The 23,868-nt window shown below is 42.0% G+C and overlaps 1 protein-coding gene across 1 annotated transcript in view; it reads left to right on the forward strand.

The window, feature by feature from the left end:
* The window catches only part of MKX (mohawk homeobox), a gene marked incomplete at both ends in the record, with an annotated part of 59,387 nt that overhangs the window by 7,129 nt on the left and 28,390 nt on the right, over positions 1 to 23,868 (forward strand). Inside the window, 2 exons of the mRNA XM_082648149.1 lie at positions 2,995 to 3,148; positions 3,578 to 3,913. Coding sequence (XP_082504275.1) covers positions 2,995 to 3,148; positions 3,578 to 3,913 — 490 coding nt within the window. The remainder of the gene's footprint in view (positions 1 to 2,994; positions 3,149 to 3,577; positions 3,914 to 23,868) is intronic.

Raw genomic sequence — 23,868 nt, forward strand, 5'->3', positions numbered from 1 at the left:
TAGCCTCTGAATTACATGATGTTTAGTAAAGAAAGTAACAAAAAAAGTTTGGGAGTTGGATTCTAATAAATATAAGTGACATAGGCATGGGGGAAGTTGCAGGCTGTCCTCTGTGTGCAAAAGGAACAGAGAAGGACATAAAACACCTCTCTGATTGCTGAAGGGAGTAGTGGTCAGGAGAAGATAGGTTGGTACCAACCATAAAGGAGATGAATGAACACTTTTTAGGGGAGCATGGATGACATTCACGGATCTTAATTTTCAGAGTTGGCAAGGATGTCAGGAACCATGAAGTTCTGAAAAGATGAATGAGCTATGTAAACTCACACAGCCTGTTTTTGGCTAAGTCAGAACAGGAAACCAGGTCTCCTTCCATTATACCACAGTTAGAGGATGACAGGACATGCATGAAGATGTGAAGACGTTAAGTAAGTAATTAAATCATAACGGTGCACCAACACTTGAATTTGATGATGGTTGTTAAGATCCATTCAAGTGGATAGAATGGAAGACAGGGAAGTTCGGAAAAATTCTGTTCTAAAATTCCCAGCTGGTACTCATGAGGACATGGGCGAACATTTCGGCCACGCCTTGGAGAATAGAGGGAGGTTTGAGAGGAAATGGGCCAGGCATGTCATGCCTCCATAGTGCAGGTTCACCCATGTATCATAGTTAATCACGTGTAGCTCTTCACTTTTAGTCCTTCTGTGTGTGCAGGGCACAAAGTTTATTCATTCCTAGCACTTAATATCATGGCTAAAGCACAGGAGCTACTCAGTATGTGTTTGCTGAATGAACAGTCCCAGAAGGTGTCTGTAGAGGTTGGAGGAGACAGAGAATTCAAAGTCAGACTAAACCCTAGTAATAATAGCACAGCTTGGCAGGAAGAGGGGTTGGTGGAGCCGAAGGCTTCTGAAGTGCCGTGGTGAGATATTACACCACTGCACATAAATTTGAGGACAGTTATCATTGCTTAAGACACAAAGGGAAGTAACACTTAATATATATTATATATGATATGGTTTGTGCATATATAAACTGGGGAAGACTACCATGTTTTACCCATGGGGAAAAAAAGAAAAAAATTATAGTTTTGGTTTTTTTTTAATGTAGGATTCACCACAGGTTCATTCAATAATTAAGGCTTGAGTAATGTGCAAAAGTTGTGTATTTATAGTATAAATTTAAAAAAGAAAAAAAAATTCCAGTGCAAGCATCACCACACAAACCATTAATGTGCTGTGGAGTCATGTTACGGAAAAAATTCGTAGAAAAACGTAATCCTCTTTGCACTTTTCATCCTTTTCAAGGCAAGCATTGGCCTTTCCTGTTTTTAATATATATATTCTGATGGTAGCTTGATGTTTAAAAAGAAATGTCAAGTGACATTTTAGCCTCTAGAAATCCAGTAGCACCTTAAACAAAAACAATGGAACTAACCTTGTTTTGCAGTGTTCATTTCTTTGCCATCACCTATTTGGAAGCACTAGATTTTTAGCTTAAAGCTGGGTATTATTTGGCTTTTTTCTCTCTCTCTGCTTGTCTGATTGCTCTGTCTCTGACCGTTTTGCCAGCTCCTACCTCCTTAATTGCTGGAGGCTTCCAGGGTTTGGTCCTTGGCCCTCTTTGCATTCTGTCTGCTCTCACAGCCTCAGCTCTCACCTTGGTGCATTTGACCCAGATCTGATCTTCCTTGCCCTTAGATCTCAGATGCCATTTTTATTTTCTTGCTGCACGTTTCCCCTGTGTGCTTTTCTAGTATCTCAAGCTAAACATTCCCAAACCAAAGGCATCATTTCACCCTTAAACAATTCTACTTTCTCAAATTGGCACTATCTTCTCTTCTTACACAAGTTTGATAACTCAAGGGCATCTCTTTCTTCCTTCTTAGTTACCTACCACAGTGTCTCGGGAATTTGACTTACATTTGTTCCCATGTCTTCTCTGTTGGAAACACACTTCCCTACCCATTATCCCTGACCTAGTCCTTCAAAATCTAGCTTAAATTCTTCATGAAGTCATGAGTCACATCAAAGTAACCCCTCCTTCGTTGCACCTGTAACATTGCATTTTAATGCGTCTTAAGCCATTTATCACATTCTTTCCTATATTAGTTATTTGTTTTTTTATTGAAGTAAGTTGGTTTACAATGTGTTAATTACTGCTGTACAGCAAAGTGATTCAGTTATACATATATATATAAAAAACACACACGCACGCACACACACGCACACACATAGATATTCTTTTTTGTTATATTCTTTTCCATTACGGTTTATCACAGGATATTGCATATACTTCTCTGTGCTCTATAGTAGGACCTTGTTGTTTATCCATCCTGTATATAAAAACTCACATCAGCTCATCCCAAACTCCCAGTCCATCCCTCCCCCAAACCCCTGCCCCTTCGCAACCACCAGTCTGTTCCCCATGTCTGTGATTCTGTTTCATAGTTAGGTTCATTTGTGTCATATTTTGGATTCCACATATAAATGATATCATATGGTATTTGTCTTTCTTTTTCTGATGTACTTCAGTTAGTATGATAATCTCTAGGTCCATCATGTTGATGCAAATGGCATTATTTCATTCTTTTTTATGGCTGAGTAATATTCCATTGTATATATGTACCACATCTTCTTTATCTATTCATCTGTTGATGGATATTTAGGTTACTTTCATGTCTTGGCTGTTGTGAGTAGATACTAGAGTTATTTGTGTACTCTCCTACCTTTCTTACTAGACTGAAAATTTTATGGCAAAGCCCTTCAATATTTTTTTTGTTCCCAGAATACAGTTAGTGCTCATTCTGTGTAGTAAGTGCTCAGCACATTTGTTGAATGAATGAATGGATATAAATGTCCAATACTGTTATGTCATGAAGATATGTAATGATCAGAGATTATGAGAGAGGCTTAGGTCCTTTCTGGGAAAGTAATTGTAGGATGGGTAATTTTTTTATGGTGTGTTAATTGAGAAATAAAACTTTTTTAGGTGTCAAATTGGTTTGCTAATGCAAGACGTCGGCTTAAGAATACTGTTCGACAGCCAGATTTAAGCTGGGCCTTAAGAATAAAGTTGTACAATAAGTATGTTCAAGGAAACGCTGAGCGGCTGAGTGTAAGCAGTGATGACTCATGTTCTGAAGGTTTGTTAGTATTTTTATCTTGCTTTCTTTGCTCTGCCTTTGTAAGGGGACATTCACTTCCATTGCTGTTTTTAAGGTTGATCCCACAAAACACGATGGTGCCGTAATGGTTCTTTTTATTGCATGAGGTGGCTTTACTTTTACAATACTGTAAATGAGCAGCCAAATTGTGGCTGCTTCCTCTTGTTCATAGATTTATCATGTGTCAGAATAACATTTTTTGTGAAGTTCACTAAAATTAACATACCAAAGGGAGAGATTATATAGATTCCTGCTTTCCTTTGCCTAAAAATTAATCTTAACTATCAAAGATAATTTTATACACTTTAAATATTCTTCCTATATATATTTTAAATCACTAAATGTAACAGTTGGGTGGCTGGGGAGAAGTATGTGTAAGTACTACCTGGTGATATTTTTCCCCCTTAGATGGAGAAAATCCTCCACGAAACCACATGAATGAAGAAGGCTATAATAATGCAGTTCACCATCCTGTGATTAAAAGTGAGAGCTCAGTCATAAAAGCTGGAGTGAGGCCAGAGTCACGGGCCAATGAGGACTACGTATCGCCCCCAAAATACAAGAGCAGCTTGTTGAATCGTTACCTTAACGACTCTTTGAGACACGTCATGGTCACAAATGCTGCCATGATGGGAAAGACAAGGCAGAGAAACCATTCAGGATCTTTTAGTTCCAATGAATTTGAGGAGGAATTGGTATCTCCCTCATCGTCAGAAACCGAAGGCAATTTCGTCTATCGCACAGGTAAGTCCGTGCTTTTCGTGATACCTTGTTTGAAACAGAATTAAAGCTGCAGCAGAGGGCTTTCTTTTGACAGGTGTAAAGGCATAATTTTTATTGCTTGTGCATCAGATTATGTACATATGGCCTATAATTCAGTTTGAAAGCTTTCATTTTGTTCTTAATTAGCAGATACGCTTGTTAGTAGATGATGGTTTACTGGGAAGTTTTCATCCTTAATAAAAATTTTTAATCTTAGTGATAAACATTCTTAGAGGAGATATGTATTGGCTTTATGAATAAAGCATAATGGAGGAATGTCCCAGATTATAACCAGCCATGCAGATACTCTGTACTCCATCTTTTCTCTTAAGTTCTTTGCTTGCTTATAGTGATGGAAAATGAACACAGAGTAGCATGGGTGCCAAGACGTTTGTGAAGGAAACGTGGCTTAAATTGCTTTGGAAATCTTACTTTTATTCCTGAAACGCACAAGTAGGGCTGTAAGTAGCTTTGAAAGTTTTGCTTTTAGTCCGGAAAGAGTGAATCAATTTCTACGTGTCCACAACTTTCAGATGGAGTGGCAAGTTTGGTAAAATTTCTGTCTTGACTTCAGTGCTTCGTTACAAAGGATTGTGTGCCCTACATCTGGTGTAGGTAGACTCCGGGTCCTGAAAATGCCAGGCAGTGAGATTTAGAAATGTTACCCCTGGAATTAGTAACTTCAGGGGGCATGCAGCTCAGCCACATTATGTCACAGATAAGAAAGCCCCGACCAAGGAGACGCAGCGAGTTACTCTTCTCCAGATCGGTGGTGGTGTAGCTGAGCCTGCACAAGGGGTTGGAGGAGCCTAGCCACTGCCAGACGACTGTTACCGCTGCTGTTACACATATTGCCACCAGTCATTTATTGAATAGCTGTGACATGCTAGGCCCTACGCAATACTACACAAGTACTACTGCATTTAGTCCTTATAACATCAAGGAGCTCGATATGTGAACGGTAGGGCTTTATGAAGAAATTTAAAGTTGGTCTGCTTAATATATCCTTAAGGTTATTTAGCCAGATACCTGATTTTTAAGTGTCTACAAATAAGTACAAGATCTGTGAGGACTCAGAGGAAATCTCAGTACATTTTGGACTTCATCTCATTTTCTCTTTGTATCTCCAACTCCAACAATGAAAACAACTCCAAACACTCAGAAATACATAGCCTTGTAAATAACAAATTGGGTCTCGAAAGAAGTAAAAGATGCAATAAAAGATAATTTAGCCAATGATGAAAAATTTAGAACTATCTACTAATACCTAACTGACAGAACTTGTAAGTAATTCAGAATGTTTTGAGAAAAAGGAAAATAAACCAAGTCATTCAAGTAGAAACAATTGAAAAAGAATAAACAGAAAACAAAAAGTGGTAAAATGGAAGCTGAAAAATAGATAAAAATCAAGAGTTGGCTCTTTGAAGTCAGTAGTAAAAACACTCAAGCAGGGGCTTCCCTGGTGGCGCAGTGGTTGGGAGTCCGCCTGCCGATGCAGGGGACGTGGGTTCGTGCCCTGGTCCGGGAGGATCCTGCGTGCTGCGGAGCGGCTGGGCCCGTGGGCCATGGCCGCTGAGCCTGCGCGTCCGGAGCCTGTGCTCTGCAACGGGAGAGGCCCGCGTATCGCAAAAAAAAACCTCAAGCAAAAATGGACACAAATTGAAGTTGGAAATAAGAAAGGATATAGCAAGCATTATATAGTTATTAAACAAAAAATATTTTTAAAAATTATAAAGTACTATGCACAATTGTTTGACAGTATACTGTATGCAAATGTATGGATGAAGTGAATTGCTATTATCCACACAAATTAAATTATTAATTCATAATAAGAAAAGGTTTAAATGACCACTAATGCAGGAAAAATTAAGGTTTTTAGTAAACTCAGTTCCCAAAACACTTGATAGATAACTTGGTAGATCCATTGGATTTTTTTTCAAACTTTGAAGAAATAATTAATTCCTATGCTTTATACATTTTTCTGGAACATATAAAAGCATGGGAAGTATCCCAACTTTTAAAAGTGTAAATGTTATCCTAATCCCAAACCAGATCAAGATAGCATAAAACTCAAAATTTTTATTTGTACTACTGATACTGACTACGAAACAACATGGGAAATATTGTAAGTTTAAGTGAAAAAATTTTAATTGTGGATACAGTGAGTATAATTATGACAAGTGTGTATGGACAAAAACAAGAAAGATAAAAACAATGAAAATTACAATTTGATGAGGGGGTGTAATTGAAGGACCGTTGTTTAAAATTTTTTTTCTTGTAAATTTATGTTGCCCAGTAAAAACAAGGTCACGTGCCTATGAAATTTCCCCAGTGTGTTGGGTCTTCTGAAAATCCATGCTCTTTTCCAAGGTGACAAAATGTAAAGTCAAAGAGGGACTAGCATGCCTGTATATTGATGCTTTTCGAAGTGAAGTAGCTTGGCCATGTATTTTTATTAAAGCATTCCAACTGCACTTGGTCCGTGTCATGGACTATTCACTTGCCAAATTCTAGTTTTAAATCAAACCTATCTTTTAGTTATGCAAGCAATGAGATGGCAGCCTAGACACGTAAACTTCTGGATTTGCGTGCATATGTATAAGCTTAAAAAGAACAGAATACAATTTTGGGGTTTGTGGATGGAGAATGAGGAAAGACTGGTTGGTCTCAAACTGGTCTACTAAATTTCAGACGAAGACAGTAAATGGCTGTCTTCTGTGGGAATTGAGTGACAATGCTGCTGCAGTTGTATCTGGGTTAGCAGTCATGCATAAGTGGTGGAACAGAGAATTTCAGTAAATACTTTCTGAACAACTGCTTTGGTTTTCTCTGGCATACAGGCTATTCTGAATCCCTTCAGTTCCTTCTGGTTGTATCTTATCTTCCTCATCCAAACAGCAACCTTCTAAGTCTGCTCTCAAACACCATCCCCTCCACCACCCTAGTTCTATAGTAGTACAAAGATTTCGGCTTTAAAATTTTTTTTTTTTTCAGAAGAGATCACCTTTAAGTACAAGTTATTGGTTTATCTGTGCTGAGAAATCGTATCCGTTTTTCCATCCATTTTTGTAAGACAGCTGCTATCACATGATGCATTTCCCTAAATATAGGGAGTCAAAAGGCCAAGTGAAAGAAAGAGTTGGTGTTTGGAAGGGTAATGTATCACTGAATTTCATTTCACTTGTTAAACTCTAGCAGGGAGAAGTCTGGTAGATTATAAAGCAGTAATCCTAATTGAAGATATTGTTAGACACCATCCAAGTAGGTACAGACATGTTTTTATTGATTTTATGTGGACATTAAATGTTTCTCTCTAGTCTGCAGTCTCCCACAACATGCAGGAAAAAAAGAAAAGATGTTCTTTTTTCAGGGGCATGGTAGACCCTCAGTCAGCATTCTGACAGCAGCAATTATAACATTAGAATTGATCAGAATTATTAAGGTTATTGCTTCGAAATACAGTTAAGTAATACACAAGAAAATCTAGTCACAGAGTGTCATCTGTTGAATGAAGTCACCTAAATTAAAATTACAATCCTCTTCGTCATGTTAGGTTAACGGATGGTAATTTTCAGATATTCGATGGAGGGGGTCTGCTCTCTGAAGTGTCAGGATGAGGACCCTAGCATCATACGTGCCTCCGCTCCTGTTGACCCAGTGTTCAAGTTCCCTAGATGGGGCCATCCGTGAAGGAGCCAGCCGCCATCTGTAGCATCTTCCAGAGTGAGTCCTCACTAGAGGCTTTCCTAACTTGGATTTGAGTTTAATTTACCCTAAACCAAGCCTATTAAATTTCCTTCTTCAGTGAGGGAGAAAGGAGACATTTCTAAGAAGTATACTTGGTGAGGGGACTGTCAGGCAAGTCTTGAAACAGGAAGTGTGCACTTCCCTGCTCTGTTGCTGGCACGAGGACAAGTTCCTATTCTGTTCTTTCTTTTCGCAGCTCACAAATGACCAACTTATAAATGGCTAGTACACTCTAATGGTTACTCTCTGAGCCCCACTGCTTCCCCACTGCTTTATGAATTTATATAATTCATAAATTTACTCTGCTCCCACGAGGCTGAATGTTTCAACTTCATCTTGTTAAACTGCCTAAAATCCCTGTTAATTATACACATCTGGTATAGAAAAACCATATTGGCGGATAGAACTCTTTTCTATGTTAGTGTGAATTAATCAGATTAGCTTCCCCTCCACTTGACTGAGGGTGAATATCCCTGAAGAAATGGAGATTTTTTTTTTTTTTTTTTTTTTTTTTGGCAGTACGCGGGCCTCTCACTGCTGTGGCCTCTCCCGTTGCGGAGCACAGGCTCCGGACGCACAGGCTCAGCGGCCATGGCTCACGGGCCCAGCCGCTCCGCGGCATGTGGGATCTTCCCGGACCGGGGCACGAACCCGTGTCCCCTGCATCGGCAGGCGGACTCTCAACCACTGAGCCACCAGGGAAGCCCCAGAAATGGAGATTTTGATGGGCAGAAAAAAGTCATTTATTTGGTGCACAGGACTCTTTGGGAGGTGGAGTCCATTTGAATGGCCTGCAAAATGGGGCAAAATGAGGGAACTAGGGATTTTGGTTACTGGGGAAAGACAAACAAGGCAGTAGAAAGTAAATCTGGGAGAATGACAAAAAGCTAAATGCCATTTCCAAATGTTTTTTCTTGGCTAATGATGACCCCGGTGGGTGGTGGAGATGGTCTTTTTTCGTTCTCTTCCTGCACGCTTGTGTACTTTAGAATTTAAGCTGGTACTATCAGTAGTAAAAGCCAAGGATGCTCATGAGTTCAGTAAACCATTGGATTAGCCTGGGATTTAACCCTAATTTATAGCACAGCTTCTTTGGCGAAATGGCGCTCTCCATTCTAAACTGCTGACTTCACAGTAAACTTCTGGGACACAAGTCCTTCATGTACGAGGTGCCCTTTCATGCCTTCATACCGCAAACAAAAACGTTCTAGGCTCGCTGGAGCCCTGGGCCTTACTCATCAAAGAAATCGTAGTTTAAGTGAAGCAGAGGAAAGATTTAAAGAACTGCCTTGTCAGATCCTTTTGAACAGTGAATAACCATTCCTAATTTGTTTCATCAGTTTTAGGTGTTTGTGGGTAGCTTAAAGAAAGCTTCATGGTAGTTGACAGGAGGCTTTGTCAAGAGCCAGCTGTCAAGGGTAGCATGGGTTTCTGTGTACATGCTAGTTTCTCTTTGGAATTTTGTTGACCAGTAAGTCGACTTTGGATACTTTCATCTTCCTTTATTTCCCTTTTTGTGCTTGTCACTTCCTTGTTTTTAGTGAAAGATTAAGCTTAGCCCTGTTGGATGATTCCAGACATTCTTTTCCTGGCATGCAAATGACTGTTGATGTACTCCAGCAGAGAATAATAAAACCCTGTATCACCAGCCCAGTTTGTGACATTTAAAGGATACTTGAAAGGTTATCCAATTTTTTGTCCTGTGTCTTTACTGCAGTAATACCTCACCTATCAGATACCATCTGGAAATGAGGTTTTCCACGTAAGTGAAATTTCCAGATAAAAATTTAAGGACCGATTTTAAAAAGATAGACTTTTCTGCTCTCCTAGACTTATAGTATGAAACCCAGCATGTGAGGCGTGCCTCAGCAGCATCCTCTCTCTTCTCTAAACCTCCTGCTCCTGTTGCTTTTTATGTTTCCACCCTTCAAATCAGTAATTCTAGGATTAACCACAACTGTAAACTTGCTCTCCTGATGCCTTTGAAGAAAGAACGATGTCTTTCTGATAGCCTTTTAAAAAGGGATCTTTCCTAATTACTTATTCCAAAGCAGTAACCTTCGAAATGAGACTTATGGAAATTCTGAGCTTTGGGGAGGCTTGGGGTAGAATTACAAAAACTTAATAAGCATGATATTCTGAACACTATAGATTATTAAATGTTTATCAGTGATGATGATGGCAGAACACATTCACATGGATTATTTCTGAAATGCACATTAGCTTGATCTTTGAAAGTAAATTTTCTTTATGGATTCACTTGCAAAATTTAAATGAAACTGTGTAAGTGTAAGTGTTCCACCTACTGTTAAAAACTGAGAGATTCATGGCAGACAGAAATAGAAAAAGAGAACACATGTTGGCATAAGCAGTTTGCTGGCTCCTTCAGGGGTTAGTTTTTCATTCACTTTTCTTTGTTTGTTATTTGGTATCATGTGAGAGCCTGAGAAAGTCTATATGTAGAAGCTGAGACTTAACAGCGCCATTCAACAACCTGGCTCACAAACAGATCAAAAATATACGGCAGCCTAGCTTAGAAAAAGTACGCATTTTTAGGGCTGTGTTTGATCCTGAGTTTTTTGTCCCTTTATATCGTGTTCCCTCCATGTGCTGCCTTAGAATGACAGCAACACGTTTCAAATTTGTGTGAATATAGACAGATTGCGTCTGAAATGCAGCTGCATCCTATCTCTTCTTTCATGCAGATACTCACTGCCTTGTGTGTATTAAAAGCTCTCCGAGGCCCTGAAATGGTATTTTATTCGTTTTTATAGTCCTCCTAGCACCTAATAGTGTCTTTCACGTATTTGCTCCGGAACTGTTTCTCAAGTCAACGAGTTAGTGTTTTCGTGATTTAGTCTGCCTCTTAAATCATGCAAGACATTTTAATGTACATATGTATACGTTGATCTGTGTCTGCGAACATGACAAGGGAAAGGAAATGGTCCTGAATGAGTCGAAATGGGTGAAAAAAAAAAAGGCAAATGCAAAAAAAGTTAAAACCAGTAGAAAAAAGTAAACAGAATGAAGCTTAAAACTGAGATGTTTAAGAGAGTTGAAATAAAAACTTAGAAAGTATAAAATGAAACTAAACCAATTTTCAAGTTAAAAGAGTGACTTTCAGGAAAATGCAAGGATGATAAATGGAAAAGTTTGGTTGGTTTAAAGAAAATCCACTGAAGAATAAAAAGTATAGCAGACAGGCAAATAAAAAGAAAGGGGACTTTTATGAACTTGACTTCACTAAGTAATGATACCTATTGTCTACTTATCTAGGTCACTGCCTTGTGGGTGAGATTTAAGAAACAAAGCACAGATTTAGATCCAATGATTTAAGCTCTTCTGCCCCATTCACTCTCGGGGTTGACATGACTACTTTGGCTTTTTAAGAATGACTATTTTTAATCCTATGATAGAATTGGAGAACATCGATGCAGAAATTTTACATTTTCTCTCTTCTCCACATGTTAAGAGTAAAGATCCCATACGTTTTACCTGTTTTTCTGTTAAAAACAAGTTTATCAACATGACATTTTGATTCTGCAGGGGTATCCCCTATATTTTGGCAGGACTGTCTCCTGGCATTCAGTCTGTTGTAACTGATTTTCCGACACTGCATTTCGACTGGCTGGAGTGGTCAGTCACACCTGGTGCAGTTTCGTAGAAATGCTGGTTCATGTCACTGTATTGAAGACTGTGTCAGTATTTCCATTAGAGACTTTTTTTCATTCCCTAGGGCTTCTAAATAAGTCATAAAAACTCAAGCCAAACTCAAAGCTGGCATAAAAGGACCTTTTTCCCCCTTCTCCTGTGTATAAGGAATATAAGTGCCTAACTCCCACTAATTCTAACTTCAGTCAGGTTTGTAAACTCTTTACACACTGACAAGACCAAATAAGACCCGTTGACACCTCTCCAGCCTGGGCCTGAAATGAATGTCAAAAAGTTGTTACTGTCTGTGAAAATAACAAGACATTCTATTTAATAAGCGTGGAAGTGGTTTCTTTTCTTTCTTTCTTTTTTGGTGCGTCACAGTTAGTTTTTCCCTTCTGCCTCCCAACTTTGTTTCTAAAATTAAACAGGTATTTTTCTATGTCAAAATTCGTCTTGTTGATGTAACAGAATTTTTACTCAGAATAAATGTGTTTTCTTCTAGTCCTGAAGTTTGGTACTTTTAAATTTTGGAAGCTTGTGCTCTTGTTTTCTATTAGAAATTATATGATTTTATAATTGTGAGTTTTGAGGAAGAAAAATAATAATAATTTTCACTTCGTTTTTTTTTTCCCATTTGAATTTTTTCATGGTTTTCAGTTTAAATGAAGGACGGCATGTTTAAACAGCAGCTGCGTAATGAACCTTTCCTCTCTGTGTTCCCTAATTTATCTTATTTTCATTGTACTAAAGAGGAAAACAGGCAAGGATTTTTATAAATTCAGCATTAAACATTAAAGGATCTTCCAGTTCAATCCCTTAATTTGCAGATTAGGAAATTGCTTTGGGGTCTAGGCATTGAAATTGTTGGGTTTTTTTGTATGCAAGGTTACTGGGCTGCTTGGAAATGCGATCCTGACCGTTGGTACAGTACGTCTACGGCTTTTGGCAATTTCAGGTACTTAATTGACTTTTATTTTAAAAAGCTTGTCATTAGTGTTGAACTTCTTAGAATTTAGGATAAGTGAGTGTGTGCATTTTTTAAAAAAACTAATCTATTTTAATGGCTGCAGTGGAAAAGACTTCACATATGTTGGTAGATTATAGATTGTAATAGACATCTGGTCTTAACTGTGTAACTAAGGGAAAGAGGAATGGTTTGTAGAAGATCTCTAACAGTTAACTGCTGCTGGGCAAAAGTCTCTTAGTGTGTGTGTGTGTGTGTGTGTGTGTCTGTGTCTGTGTCTGTGTGTAGCAGGAGTAGTAGTAGAATTGAACATAGTTGGGAAAAGAAAGTGGCTTTTGAAAATGACCCGTGGTATCTTCCCCCTGCCGTGGGTCTACCCTAGAGGCCTTGAGTCATTACCTGAAAGTGGTCTGAAAATCCAATTGGAAAGTGATTTGGGGAACATAGGTTGGACTCAGCTTTAAGCACCGACATCACTCATCAGCTTCTCACAGTGTTGAGTCTTTTTCTCAGGCCAGTAAGGCGCTGCAGTGCAAGACAACACTGAGGTGCTTCGGGGTCAGAGTCACCTGTAGCATTTCCTCAGATCAGACGCTTCACTGAATTTCACGTAGGAAGAGCTAAATTGCTCTGTAGACGTCACCGTGCCACAGACTGGGCAGCGCCTTGCTGTGTGGCCAGATGGCACTGTGGGCTTGTGTGGTGTCTTCCACAGTCACCCGACTGCGGATGGGGTTAGACACAGCCTCTTGCCCACTGACTCAGTGCTTTGATATAGTGACCAAGATGGACATCTTTGACGGAAAGCCTGTGTTCCCTTTTTTGTATCATTATATAAAGCAATTTTGCCTTTGATCAGGCTTTATTTAAATGAAGAGAAGAACGTTTGTTAGAATAGTGGTTTTGAGAGGACCAGTTTGGTGAGATGAAATTAAAATGGAAAAACAACGCAAGTGAAAAGGAAACCTTTTAAAGTGCTGAAAAGTAGTCAGAGACAACCATTCACAAAGTGGGATTTCCAAGAAACAGTTGCTGTTTAAGCGTCCACATAGTTGCCCCTGTATTTAAAATTTAGAACTGATAGCCCGTTGATCGAGCCAGACTCAGGTTACGATGGACAGAGCTCTCAGTATGGCAGAGACATTTGAAGTTAAGAATGCCCTGTTCTGCCAGGACTGTCATTACGACACTAAAACGTACCCTTTTGCTGAGGCCAGAATTCAGAGTCGCTGCTTCCAGTTTCTGCACTGATTCAGACAGCAGATGTGTAAAAGGCAGAGTGGTATTCCGGATCACTTGTCACATGGCTTCGGGGCAAGAGGATGGGTATCTGGCAAGAACAGGAACCGTAAATGTGACTGGGTCTTACATTTCTAAACGCAGAATCCCTGACCAGAAGCTGCTGGGTGCCAAGTGCCTTTGCTGTGATGTCTTCGCCCAGCACAGAGCTAAATGGCTGCTTGAGAAGCCACCAGCCTTCTCCAGTTTGCAGCCAGGCTGACTGTTATCATTGTTTTGCATTTTCTTTTATCGTCTTGGATTGCATTTAGTCTCGCTGTATTTTTTCCTTCTTTACTCCTCTTCTGGGCTGCTAACTCTATCCAGATGGATCAAGGAGTATTTTTACAACTTTGTCAGTAGTGCAGTTGGTCTTTAGTTTTTACTGTGTCTCCTGGGTTCCTTTACCTCAGACCTATTCAGAAATCATGGCACCAGTTCAGATTTACTCCCAACCCACGGGGCCTCCCGTTTATCTAACCTGTGTACTTTTTTCTTCCAGAAGATTTTTTTTTAAATTTATATTTTGTTCTTAAAATGTCCTTTAAAAAGTATAAACATAAATCATCTGGAAGAGTAATTCTCCACTATCTTGAAAGGTGTTTGAGGACTATTTCACAGTTGCTATGATTGAAGCAGTAAAATTTTAGTTTATAGTTACAGTGACTTTCCTCTCATTAGGAAAATACTAAAAAGCTCAACTTTACGATTTCATGACATATTACCACCCCCCAAATACTGTTCGTAATCCCTGCCCCCTACACACGCTCGCTGAAATGCTAATAGGAAGCTCAGAGAAGACCCAGAAAAGTGAATGATCTATATTTGACCTCATTCTCTCAGGCGCTTTAATTAAAATGACAGTATAACGGTCTGGGTGGAGGCCCAGTGGAAGCATGACAAGTTTAATGTATATTTTACTATAGTTAAATATCTGCTGTGTTAAACCATCTGTGGTTTGGAAAAGGACTTTCCGTATCCAGATTTCCTCTCCATCCTCCCTCTTACCTGACCTGAAATTACCCACTTGTAGATTAAGCCCCAGGACGTTATACCATGGAAAGAGCAGAGAGCATTGCCTTATAAGTCAGGAGCTCTGTATTCAGCCAGAACTGCTAGCAATTGGGTATGTGTTCTAAGGCCGGTGCCTTTATTAACCAGGGCCTTGGTTCCATTGGCCATCACATGAGGGCTGTGATAAGATGGTCCATAAGCACCTTATTACCTCTGATAATCTGAGATTCTGTGAAATTTCTAGGGAGAGAAGGAAGCCCACAGCGTACTGAACGTCAGAGTTAAATACAGACCGTGTTATCTCTGTTAGAAGCAGAACTTGGGCTCTGAGCAACAGGAGAAACAGCTCTCAGGAGTGTTAGGAGCCCCTGGCGGCAGGTAGAGGGCCTGCCTGGGGCGCTGGGCCCTGAGATGGGGAAGGAGGCCAGGAAGGGAGGGGACCTTGGGTTAAATCTGCACGGGGTCTTTCTGTCCTGTGTCATGCTTCTGCATTTTCTTCTACTGCTCTTATTATTTTAATTGTGCACTTACATGCTCAGAATCTACCTGAAATGTTTCTATAAACGGTGCGAGGTAGTGATCTGATTTTTTTCCAGATTGGTAGCCAGCTGTCCTCACACAGCGTCCTGAGCGCTTCCACCTTCCCTCGCTGATTTGAAATGCGTCCCTTCATGTGTGTGTCTGTTTCTAGACTGTGCTGTATGCCATCCAGCTTAAAAGATGCTCCTCTGCCAGCAGCAGCTGTTTTCAGGACCGTAGCTTTGTTGTGCATGTTGACGTCTGGCAGGCTGTGTCTACTTTATTTTCACTCTTTTCAAAATGTTCACATCTAGACAATTGAGTGTACTTCTCTAGCTGGACTTTGGAATAAGTTCGACAAATTCTATTTTAAAAATTCCATTGGAAATTAATTTAGGACAGCACTGAGTTTAATATCCTTTTTATATCAGATCTTCCCACTCAGGAACAGTGTTTGTTTCTCCATTTATTATGATCACCTCTCATGATACTCAGCACAGTTTTGTAGTTTTTCTTTACATAGGGTCTGCATATTTCTCATAAGTTAATTACATCTTTTATTCTCTTGCTCTTATTGTTTCTATCGTGGATGACTTGTCTACTACATTTTGTACTAGCCATCACTAATATATAGAAATCTGTTGGGTTTTATATATTTTCCTTATATCCAGTTGGATTGTCAAAGGACGCACAAGCATATTAACTTCAAATAGTAACTGTTTTAGGCATTTATTCTCCTCTCTTTCCCTCCCTCTTTGTTTCCAGCTATTGCACTGCACTGACCAAGTTTTCCAAAACAATGTTGAATGATAGCAGTGATGACAGACATTAAAGGGAATTTTCCTCATATTTTACCATCAAGTATAATTTTCACGGAAAGCTTCTGGTATAAACGCTTTGTCGAGTTAAGGGATTCTCTTTCCATTCCTAGATTATTTAATAAGGAGTCCCTCCACCCCCAAACACACATAACTAAATAGAGTTATTACATTTATCAGATGCTGTTTCCACAGTTTTTAAGAGCATCATCTAGTCCTCTTTTAATCTCTCTAGAGTAAATTTCTTAGTGTTCACCTGGCCTTGAATTCTTGGGAGAAGTTCTATTCCATCATGATGTGTCATGCTTTTTAAGAAATTTCTGGATTCAGTTTATTGGCATTTTATTTAGTAATTGTATATCAAAATTCTCAAGTGAGATTTTTTTTTCTTCTCATGCTCTGCTTGCACAGTTTTGATGTTAAAGTTATACTGGTCTTGTGGAATGAGCTGGAAAGCATTTCGTCTTTTTCTACTCTAGAAAAGTTTAAATGAAGTATGGATCTGCTCTTCCTGATACCTGAAGGTTTGAAAGAATTCGCATGTAAAGTGATCTTGGCCTGGGGTTCCCTGGTCCTCTCCTTTACCTCTTACATTTTTCATCTTTCTTCTTTATTTTATGAACGGTTTCCTCAACTTCTTCTCCCGGGTCACCAACTTAGTCTTCAGCTGTGCCACTCCCGTTCTGTTAATCAGCCTTTCTATTGCAGTTTTAATTGTGGTGTCTTGTTTTTATTTTCCAAGAACATCTCTTTTTCTTACTGCTCCTTTTTCATAGCAGCCATGATGCCTGTGGAGATGAGAAGTTACCTGAATCTCCGCTCTGCACGTCTTCATGGCCTTCATGCTAGAAGCCCTCTTTAGAGAGGTTTCCTAGGTTGTTTAAAGAACATTTGCAGAAGCTGTGTCCTGGGACCAGATGACCCAGAGACACCCCACTGACCCAGGGCGGAAGCGTGGCCTCGCTCTCCCCCACTGACCCGGGACAGAAGTGTGGCCTCGCTCTCCCCCACTGACCCGGGAAGGAAGCGTGGCCTCGCTCTCCCCCCCTGACCCGGGACGGAAGCGTGGCCTCGCTCTCCCCACCTGACCCGGGACGGAAGCGTGGCCTCGCTCTCCCCCACTGACCCGGGACGGAAGCGTGGCCTCGCTCTCCCCCCCTGACCTGGGACGGAAGCGTGGCCTCGCTCTCCCCCACTGACCCGGGACGGAAGCGTGGCCTCGCTCTCCCCACCTGACCCGGGACGGAAGCGTGGCCTCGCTCTCCCCACCTGACCCGGGACGGAAGCGTGGCCTCGCTCTCCCCCACTGACCCGGGACGGGAGCGTGGCCTCGCTCTCCCCACCTGACCCGGGACGGGAGCGTGGCCTCGCTCTCCCCCACTGACCCGGGACGGAAGCGTGGCCTCGCTCTCCCCCGCTGACCCGGGACGGAAGCGTGGCCTCGCTCTCCCCCACTGACCCGGGACGGAAGCGTGGCCTCGCTCTCCCCCACTGACCCGGGAAGGAAGCGTGGCCTCGCTCTCCCCCCCTGACCTGGGACGGAAGCGTGGCCTCGCTCTCCCCACCTGACCCGGGACGGAAGCGTGGCCTCGCTCTCCCCCACTGACCCGGGACGGGAGCGTGGCCTCGCTCTCCCCACCTGACCTGGGACGGGAGCGTGGCCTCGCTCTCCCCCACTGACCCGGGACGGAAGCGTGGCCTCGCTCTCCCCCGCTGACCCGGGACGGAAGCGTGGCCTCGCTCTCCCCCACTGACCCGGGACGGAAGCGTGGCCTCGCTCTCCCCCACTGACCCGGGAAGGAAGCGTGGCCTCGCTCTCCCCCCCTGACCTGGGACGGAAGCGTGGCCTCGCTCTCCCCCACTGACCTGGGACGGAAGCGTGGCCTCGCTCTCCCCACCTGACCCGGGACGGAAGCGTGGCCTCGCTCTCCCCACCTGACCCGGGACGGAAGCGTGGCCTCGCTCTCCCCCACTGACCCGGGAAGGAAGCGTGGCCTCGCTCTCCCCCCCTGACCTGGGACGGAAGCGTGGCCTCGCTCTCCCCCACTGACCCGGGACGGAAGCGTGGCCTCGCTCTCCCCACCTGACCCGGGACGGAAGCGTGGCCTCGCTCTCCCCCACTGACCCGGGACGGAAGCGTGGCCTCGCTCTCCCCCACTGACCCGGGACGGAAGCGTGGCCTCGCTCTCCCCCACTGACCCGGGACGGAAGCGTGGCCTCGCTCTCCCCTACTGACCCGGGAAGGAAGTGTGGCCTCGCTCTCCCGATGTCTATCCCTTGACGGGCAACCCTCAGGAATCCCTTGCTGGCCCAGTTGTTCTCCACCTGGAGTATCTTCTGTTCCTGCTGGGAGCAGCAGCTTGCCCTGTGCCGTGGCCTTGCCCTCCTCCTGTTTTGTTTTTTTTTTTTTGGTGTGTTAGTTTCTGCTTTATAACAAAGTGAATCAGTTATACATATACATATGTTCCCATATCTCTTCCCTCTTGCGTCTCCCTCCCTCCCACCCTCCCTACCTCCTCCTGTTTTGAGTGTGGTTCTCTGTTTGGATTTCCCCACCAACTTGATGCTATATGCATTTCATCTTCCATGAATTCCTCAACTCTTCTGATTTGGTGATGGTACCCTTTATTGTTTTCGAGGACTGCTAGGCATTTATTTGTTTTTAATTTACAGTCTGTGATTTTAATGGTATTTTGAGAGAGAAGCAAATAAAGCTTCTTCAGTATACCATCTTAAAGGGTACTCTGTAGTACAGACTGTCAGCAAATGATTTTATCATAAAAGGTGTTTCCTTTGTTTCTGGCCGTTTTCACTGGGAACTTGCACACATTCAGAATTAGGCATAGATTCTGAGTATCAAAGGAATAATAAAAATAGAGCTGTTATGTACAGAGTGGGATGTGGGAACTCCTGGAAAATTTCTGATGGGTGTCATGTACATAAACATGACACGTTATGATGGGTAAGACTTTCCAAACAGTAGTGCTTGAAATAGCTCAATATAATTTAGTTAAATAAAAAATGCCTCTAATTGTACCACTATGTTATGGTGGTACTTGGCAGCCATGCACCTAATAAATACAACACTTTTGAAATGTGATTAGAATCCAAGTGGGTTTTACTCTGCAGTGAGGCATGTGGCAGGACACGCTAGCACTGACTTTTCTTTTTGTCTTTCCAGTGGAAAACTGAACTTCTTTGTTTGAGTGAGTACTGTTGGGAATTTTTAAGTAAAAACAAGAAGCTAAGAATTCCATTCCTTTTTGCCAATCTTTCCTTCTAGCAAAATTATCAATTAACGGAGCATTAAATAATCATTTGCTTCATATTATTATTCTTACCCTTTCATACTTGGATTATTTTAATAACTTTTAGCTGGTGCTACAGATGTATTTAATTAAAGTTATGCATCAAAATAAAATAATGACATGGGAAGGAAAGGGTTATTATGTTTCAAAAATACATTAATAAAGTGCATATTAAAATTTGGATATTCAAGTGATTTTGAAAATGTCAGAATATCTTGTCTTCCCCCAATATCTTTCTTCCTTCTTTCTCTCTCTCTCTCTCTTCTCCTTCCTTCCTCCCATCCTCCCTCTCTCCCTCCTTCCCTTTTTCTGTCTCTTAACAATAAAGCCCCTTGTCTTGTTCAGGGCTCTGCTGTCCAGATTCTTTCTGGGTTTGTTTGACTGTGGCTCGTTTGACTGATATTTCACCGTATTTCTGGCTCTGGGCAGTGGTAGACTGACCACAGAATACTCTTCTATGAGTTTGCTTTCTTGCCTCAGGGATATGCTTGATTGTCTAGCTGTCAGCATGTGGACACTGTGCTGATTAAACATTAATGAATTTAAAATGGGCCACTGTTCCCATTATCATTCCTAGAGCAGCACCCTCTCTTGCTGGAGCACCTAACATTCCCAGAGTCCTCTGCTTACAGGGACTTTATCTGATATCTATAACATATCAGTATCTGTTAATCTGGGGAGGAGGGGTTCTTTCCCTGGATCCTGTAGCTGATGCTTTGGCACATCCTCTGAGGCACTAGAATCCTTCTGATGTGGATGAGGTCAAGAGCTTCACGTAGTATCGCTAGTTGATCTCGTCATCGGGCAGCTGCAGAGGCAGGAAGTACCCAAACACAGTTCTCAGCCGGGCATGACATCATATCCCTTCACAGGGCTTCTCCTGGAATATAGGGATGTGAGGGGTTTTCTCTTCAGTGATCCTGCACACCCTGTTAGAGACGCTAAATGAGCAGCAACAGCTCCAAGCACTTATTTTAAGACAATATTCAGTGAAACCCCTGAAACAGAGACAGACAGAGGCCAGAAGACCAGCTTGAGCTCATGGCAGGCACATCCACTGCCAGGAGCGGCAGCTTGTGTGTCCCAGTCAGGAATGGAGTATATGCTGTTTTTTAATTAATTAACCATGACAGGTTCAAAAGTGGTGACTGTGGTTATAAATCAAAGACTGGGTTTATGCTTATATTTTGGTTTTCTATTGCTGCATAACAAATCAGCACAAACTTAGCAACTTAAAACAATGGTAAATATTATCAGTGTTACCTCAGGTCAGCAAGCTGACACTGCACAGCCACACACTGTGCTCAGAGCCTCACTAGGCTGACATCAAGGTGCTGGTCACACTGGGTTCTTACCTGGTGGTACTGGGAAAGAACCCACTCACAAGCATATTTAGGCTGTTGGCATAATTCATTTCCTGTGGTCGTAGGACTGAGGTCCCCCTCCCCTAACATCTCAGCTTCTGGTAGCTGACCCGTTCCTTCTCTCCGGTCCAGCAACAGCATGTTCAGTCCTCCTAGGATTGAATTTCTCTGCCTTCCCCCTGTGGCCCCAACCAGGAAAAAGCTCTGTGTTTAAGGGGCTCGCGTGATTACATTGAGCCCACCCTTCATTTAAGGTCAACTGATGGGTAATCTTAGTTCCATCTGCAGAGTCCCTTTTAACATGTAACATAACACATTCACAGATGTGACACTAGGGGGGAAAGTTATGGGGGCAAAATTCTGCTTATCCCAGCAGAGATCACACAGCAGGAGGATTTGGATGAGGTTTTGCCCGTTCAACCTCAAATGTTTAGACGATAAGCGTGGTCGTTAGTGTGATCTGTCAGTTATGAAGTATAAGAAAGATGCTGCTGTAAATGCTTTGGGTATGGATAATCTGTAAACTGAGTAATCAAATCTTGTCTAAGTAAATTAGTTGAAATGTAAATAATTATCTACATGTGAGCACACACAAGAAACCCCCCCACATTATTCTCTTTACACATTTGCTTACTCCTGCTTCTCTGAAGCGTACGTACCTTTTATCTGTAGCACGCAGGCAGGCATCAGGCGGCTGACTGTGTTTCTAAGGTAGCTGGCTAGGCAGTGGTCTGATGGGTGTTTACTGCACTTACTAACAACAGCTGCTGTTTACTGAGCGCTCACTATATGCCTGGATTGTCCTCTACCTACATGTGTTATTTATTTAGTCCCTGCAGTGATTCCGTGGTATATGTGTTTGAGGATGAGAGAACACACTTAAATAGCAGAATTTGCCCACCTGTGTTGCAGAGCCCGGATTCAGACTCGGATCTGTTTGACTCTAAAACTTTGCTCTTGACCACCGTCTTTTACCTTTTCCCAAACCTGGGGAAAGTTGCACAGATGGGGGTTTACCTTTGAGAGGTCTTCCACCTCTGTTTCTCACTCTTCTACCTCCTGGCTCCTTTTCACCTCTCTCCAGAGGAGCCTGTGTCCTTTTGCTGTGCTCAAGCCCCAGCCCATCATATAGGTACTCTGCTGCCCCTTCAGTCCTCCAGAGTTAGTGGGTATCCGTGTCTCCATCAAACACTGCAGGCCTTCATCTCAGGACAGCTGATACCTGTGACGCCATGAAAAGAGCATGGTCAAAATAGCTTACACCAGGGCACAATAAAGACAATAATAATAATAATAGTAACCATAGCTGGTGATTACTGAGCACTTAGCACTAAGGCCCTGCCCTGAGCCCTCGATCCTCATAACCGCCTGGTGAGGCAGATACCATTATTATTCCCATTTCCCACAGGGTATTTTATATGCAGAACTTGTAAATCACCAAGTGATTGAAAGTGTGAGAGAGCTTTGAGGGCGCCTCCTTGGCTACTCTGGGCCGCCGTCATGCTTTCTTCACTCCAAAGAGGAGGATCAGCCATGGGGCTCCTTCATCTTCGGTTACAACTTCCAGTCCAGCATTTATCTCACCTCTTCCTTTGTCTTACTGCACATTCTTTCTTTCCGAGTCCCACTACGGGCCTTTGAGGATGGTGCCATTAGGATGGAGCCATCTCTGTAGGGCAGGCGATGCCATTCTGGCCTTAGAATCCCAGGAAGGAGCATAGACCATCTCTGTAGAGAGGAGAGGGGATCCAGGGACATAAAAGTGGCCAGAGGGAGACAAGCGTCTGCCTGAAGCAACCCTCCTGAGAGCTGTGGAGTCCAAAAATGTGGTGAAACGAGATAAAACAATCACACAGGACAAGGTGATGGGGTAGGGAGAGCTGTTACTTTGGAAGGGCCAGCAAGTCTGTTGAGCAAACAAGCAGACTGCAGTCAGATTCCCTCCTGCAGCATCCTGAGTGGTCCCAGAGCGCCGAGGGTGTGCGCGGCAGCCCTTGCCTGGAGCCTGGGGTCTAAGCCTGTGCTGACTGCCCTTGCTGGTGCACTTGACTTAAAGTTTCTATTTTAGGCCACTCTGTATAAATCCACAGAACATAATAGACTTGTGCGTTGAATTTTTAAATAGATACATTCTAAAAATATTAGATTTAAATTGAATCAAGTTTTAAGGGTAGCGCAGACACTTGGTATTTTAAAACAATCCTGCAGTGAATCCTTTTGTTGTATGAACAATGGAACTCAACTTCTGTGTTTCATAAATTTAGATTCCATTAGGCTTTTCTAACATTTAAGGGTAAACAGCACTATGAACTGCCTTTTATTAGGTCTGTCGTCGTTTCAGCAGTAGTGCCTGTTAAAATATTGCATCCTGGTCATAAAATACAACTGAAATCACTGGAAAGTATAACACTGAGTGGATGAACTGTGACTGTCATAGTTTACAAACCACAAAAATGTTGTCTCTATGTGTGAGTGTAATGCTCTCAGGTTTCGATCTTCCTGTACTAATAAAGATTGTTGCTTTAGGAGAACTAATTTTTTTTATTTCAAATGCTTTCTCCAGAATTGGGACTCAATAGCATTCCTTAAAAAAAAAAAAAACAACCTTTCACTTTTAATCTATAATTAAAGCCAAAGTTTTCTTTTAATTTTAAAAGCTTGTCCTTGAACTAAAATAACATGGAACATTTTAAAACATGGCTCCAAGTTACTGTAGATACATTTTATTTAAACCACAGAGACTGCAGTTAAATTTCTCAGTGCCAGACAGACTGCAAATTATAACTGTAGCAGAAGTGACTATGAATTTCTGGATGTTGTAGTACCAGCAAGGCTGGTTGTTATTCTGGAGCTGTTCCTTCCTTTAGGCTCTGCTCATGAATGACTTAATCCCTATGTAAGATCAAATGTCATGCGTGTTGCCATGCACAGAAGAAACCAGGAAAGCTTCCTTTGTGACTGCACAAGTTCAGCGAGCACCTGCAGAGGGAGCTGGCAGGAGGAAGGAAGAGTCACGAAACAAGTTGGAAAGTGAGGCTAGAACACGGTGAAACTCCCAAAGTTGGGTCAATGATAAAAGTATCCTTTAAAGCTGAATGCCATTATTTATTATGGCAAGAAAAGGGGATAATATCCATGATGGAACTGTAAAAATATTTTCACTAAGGTCATTTTTGTACTTGGTATTCTGGTATTTGGTTAGCAAATCTAATGCCAGATTAGATCTAATAATATAGTGTGTTACTCTATGTACTGTAGCAAGTGCACGGGC

Source organism: Grampus griseus, assembly GCF_964374135.1.
Source record: "Grampus griseus genome assembly, chromosome: 2".
In the NCBI taxonomy this organism is placed as follows: Eukaryota; Metazoa; Chordata; class Mammalia; order Artiodactyla; family Delphinidae; genus Grampus; species Grampus griseus.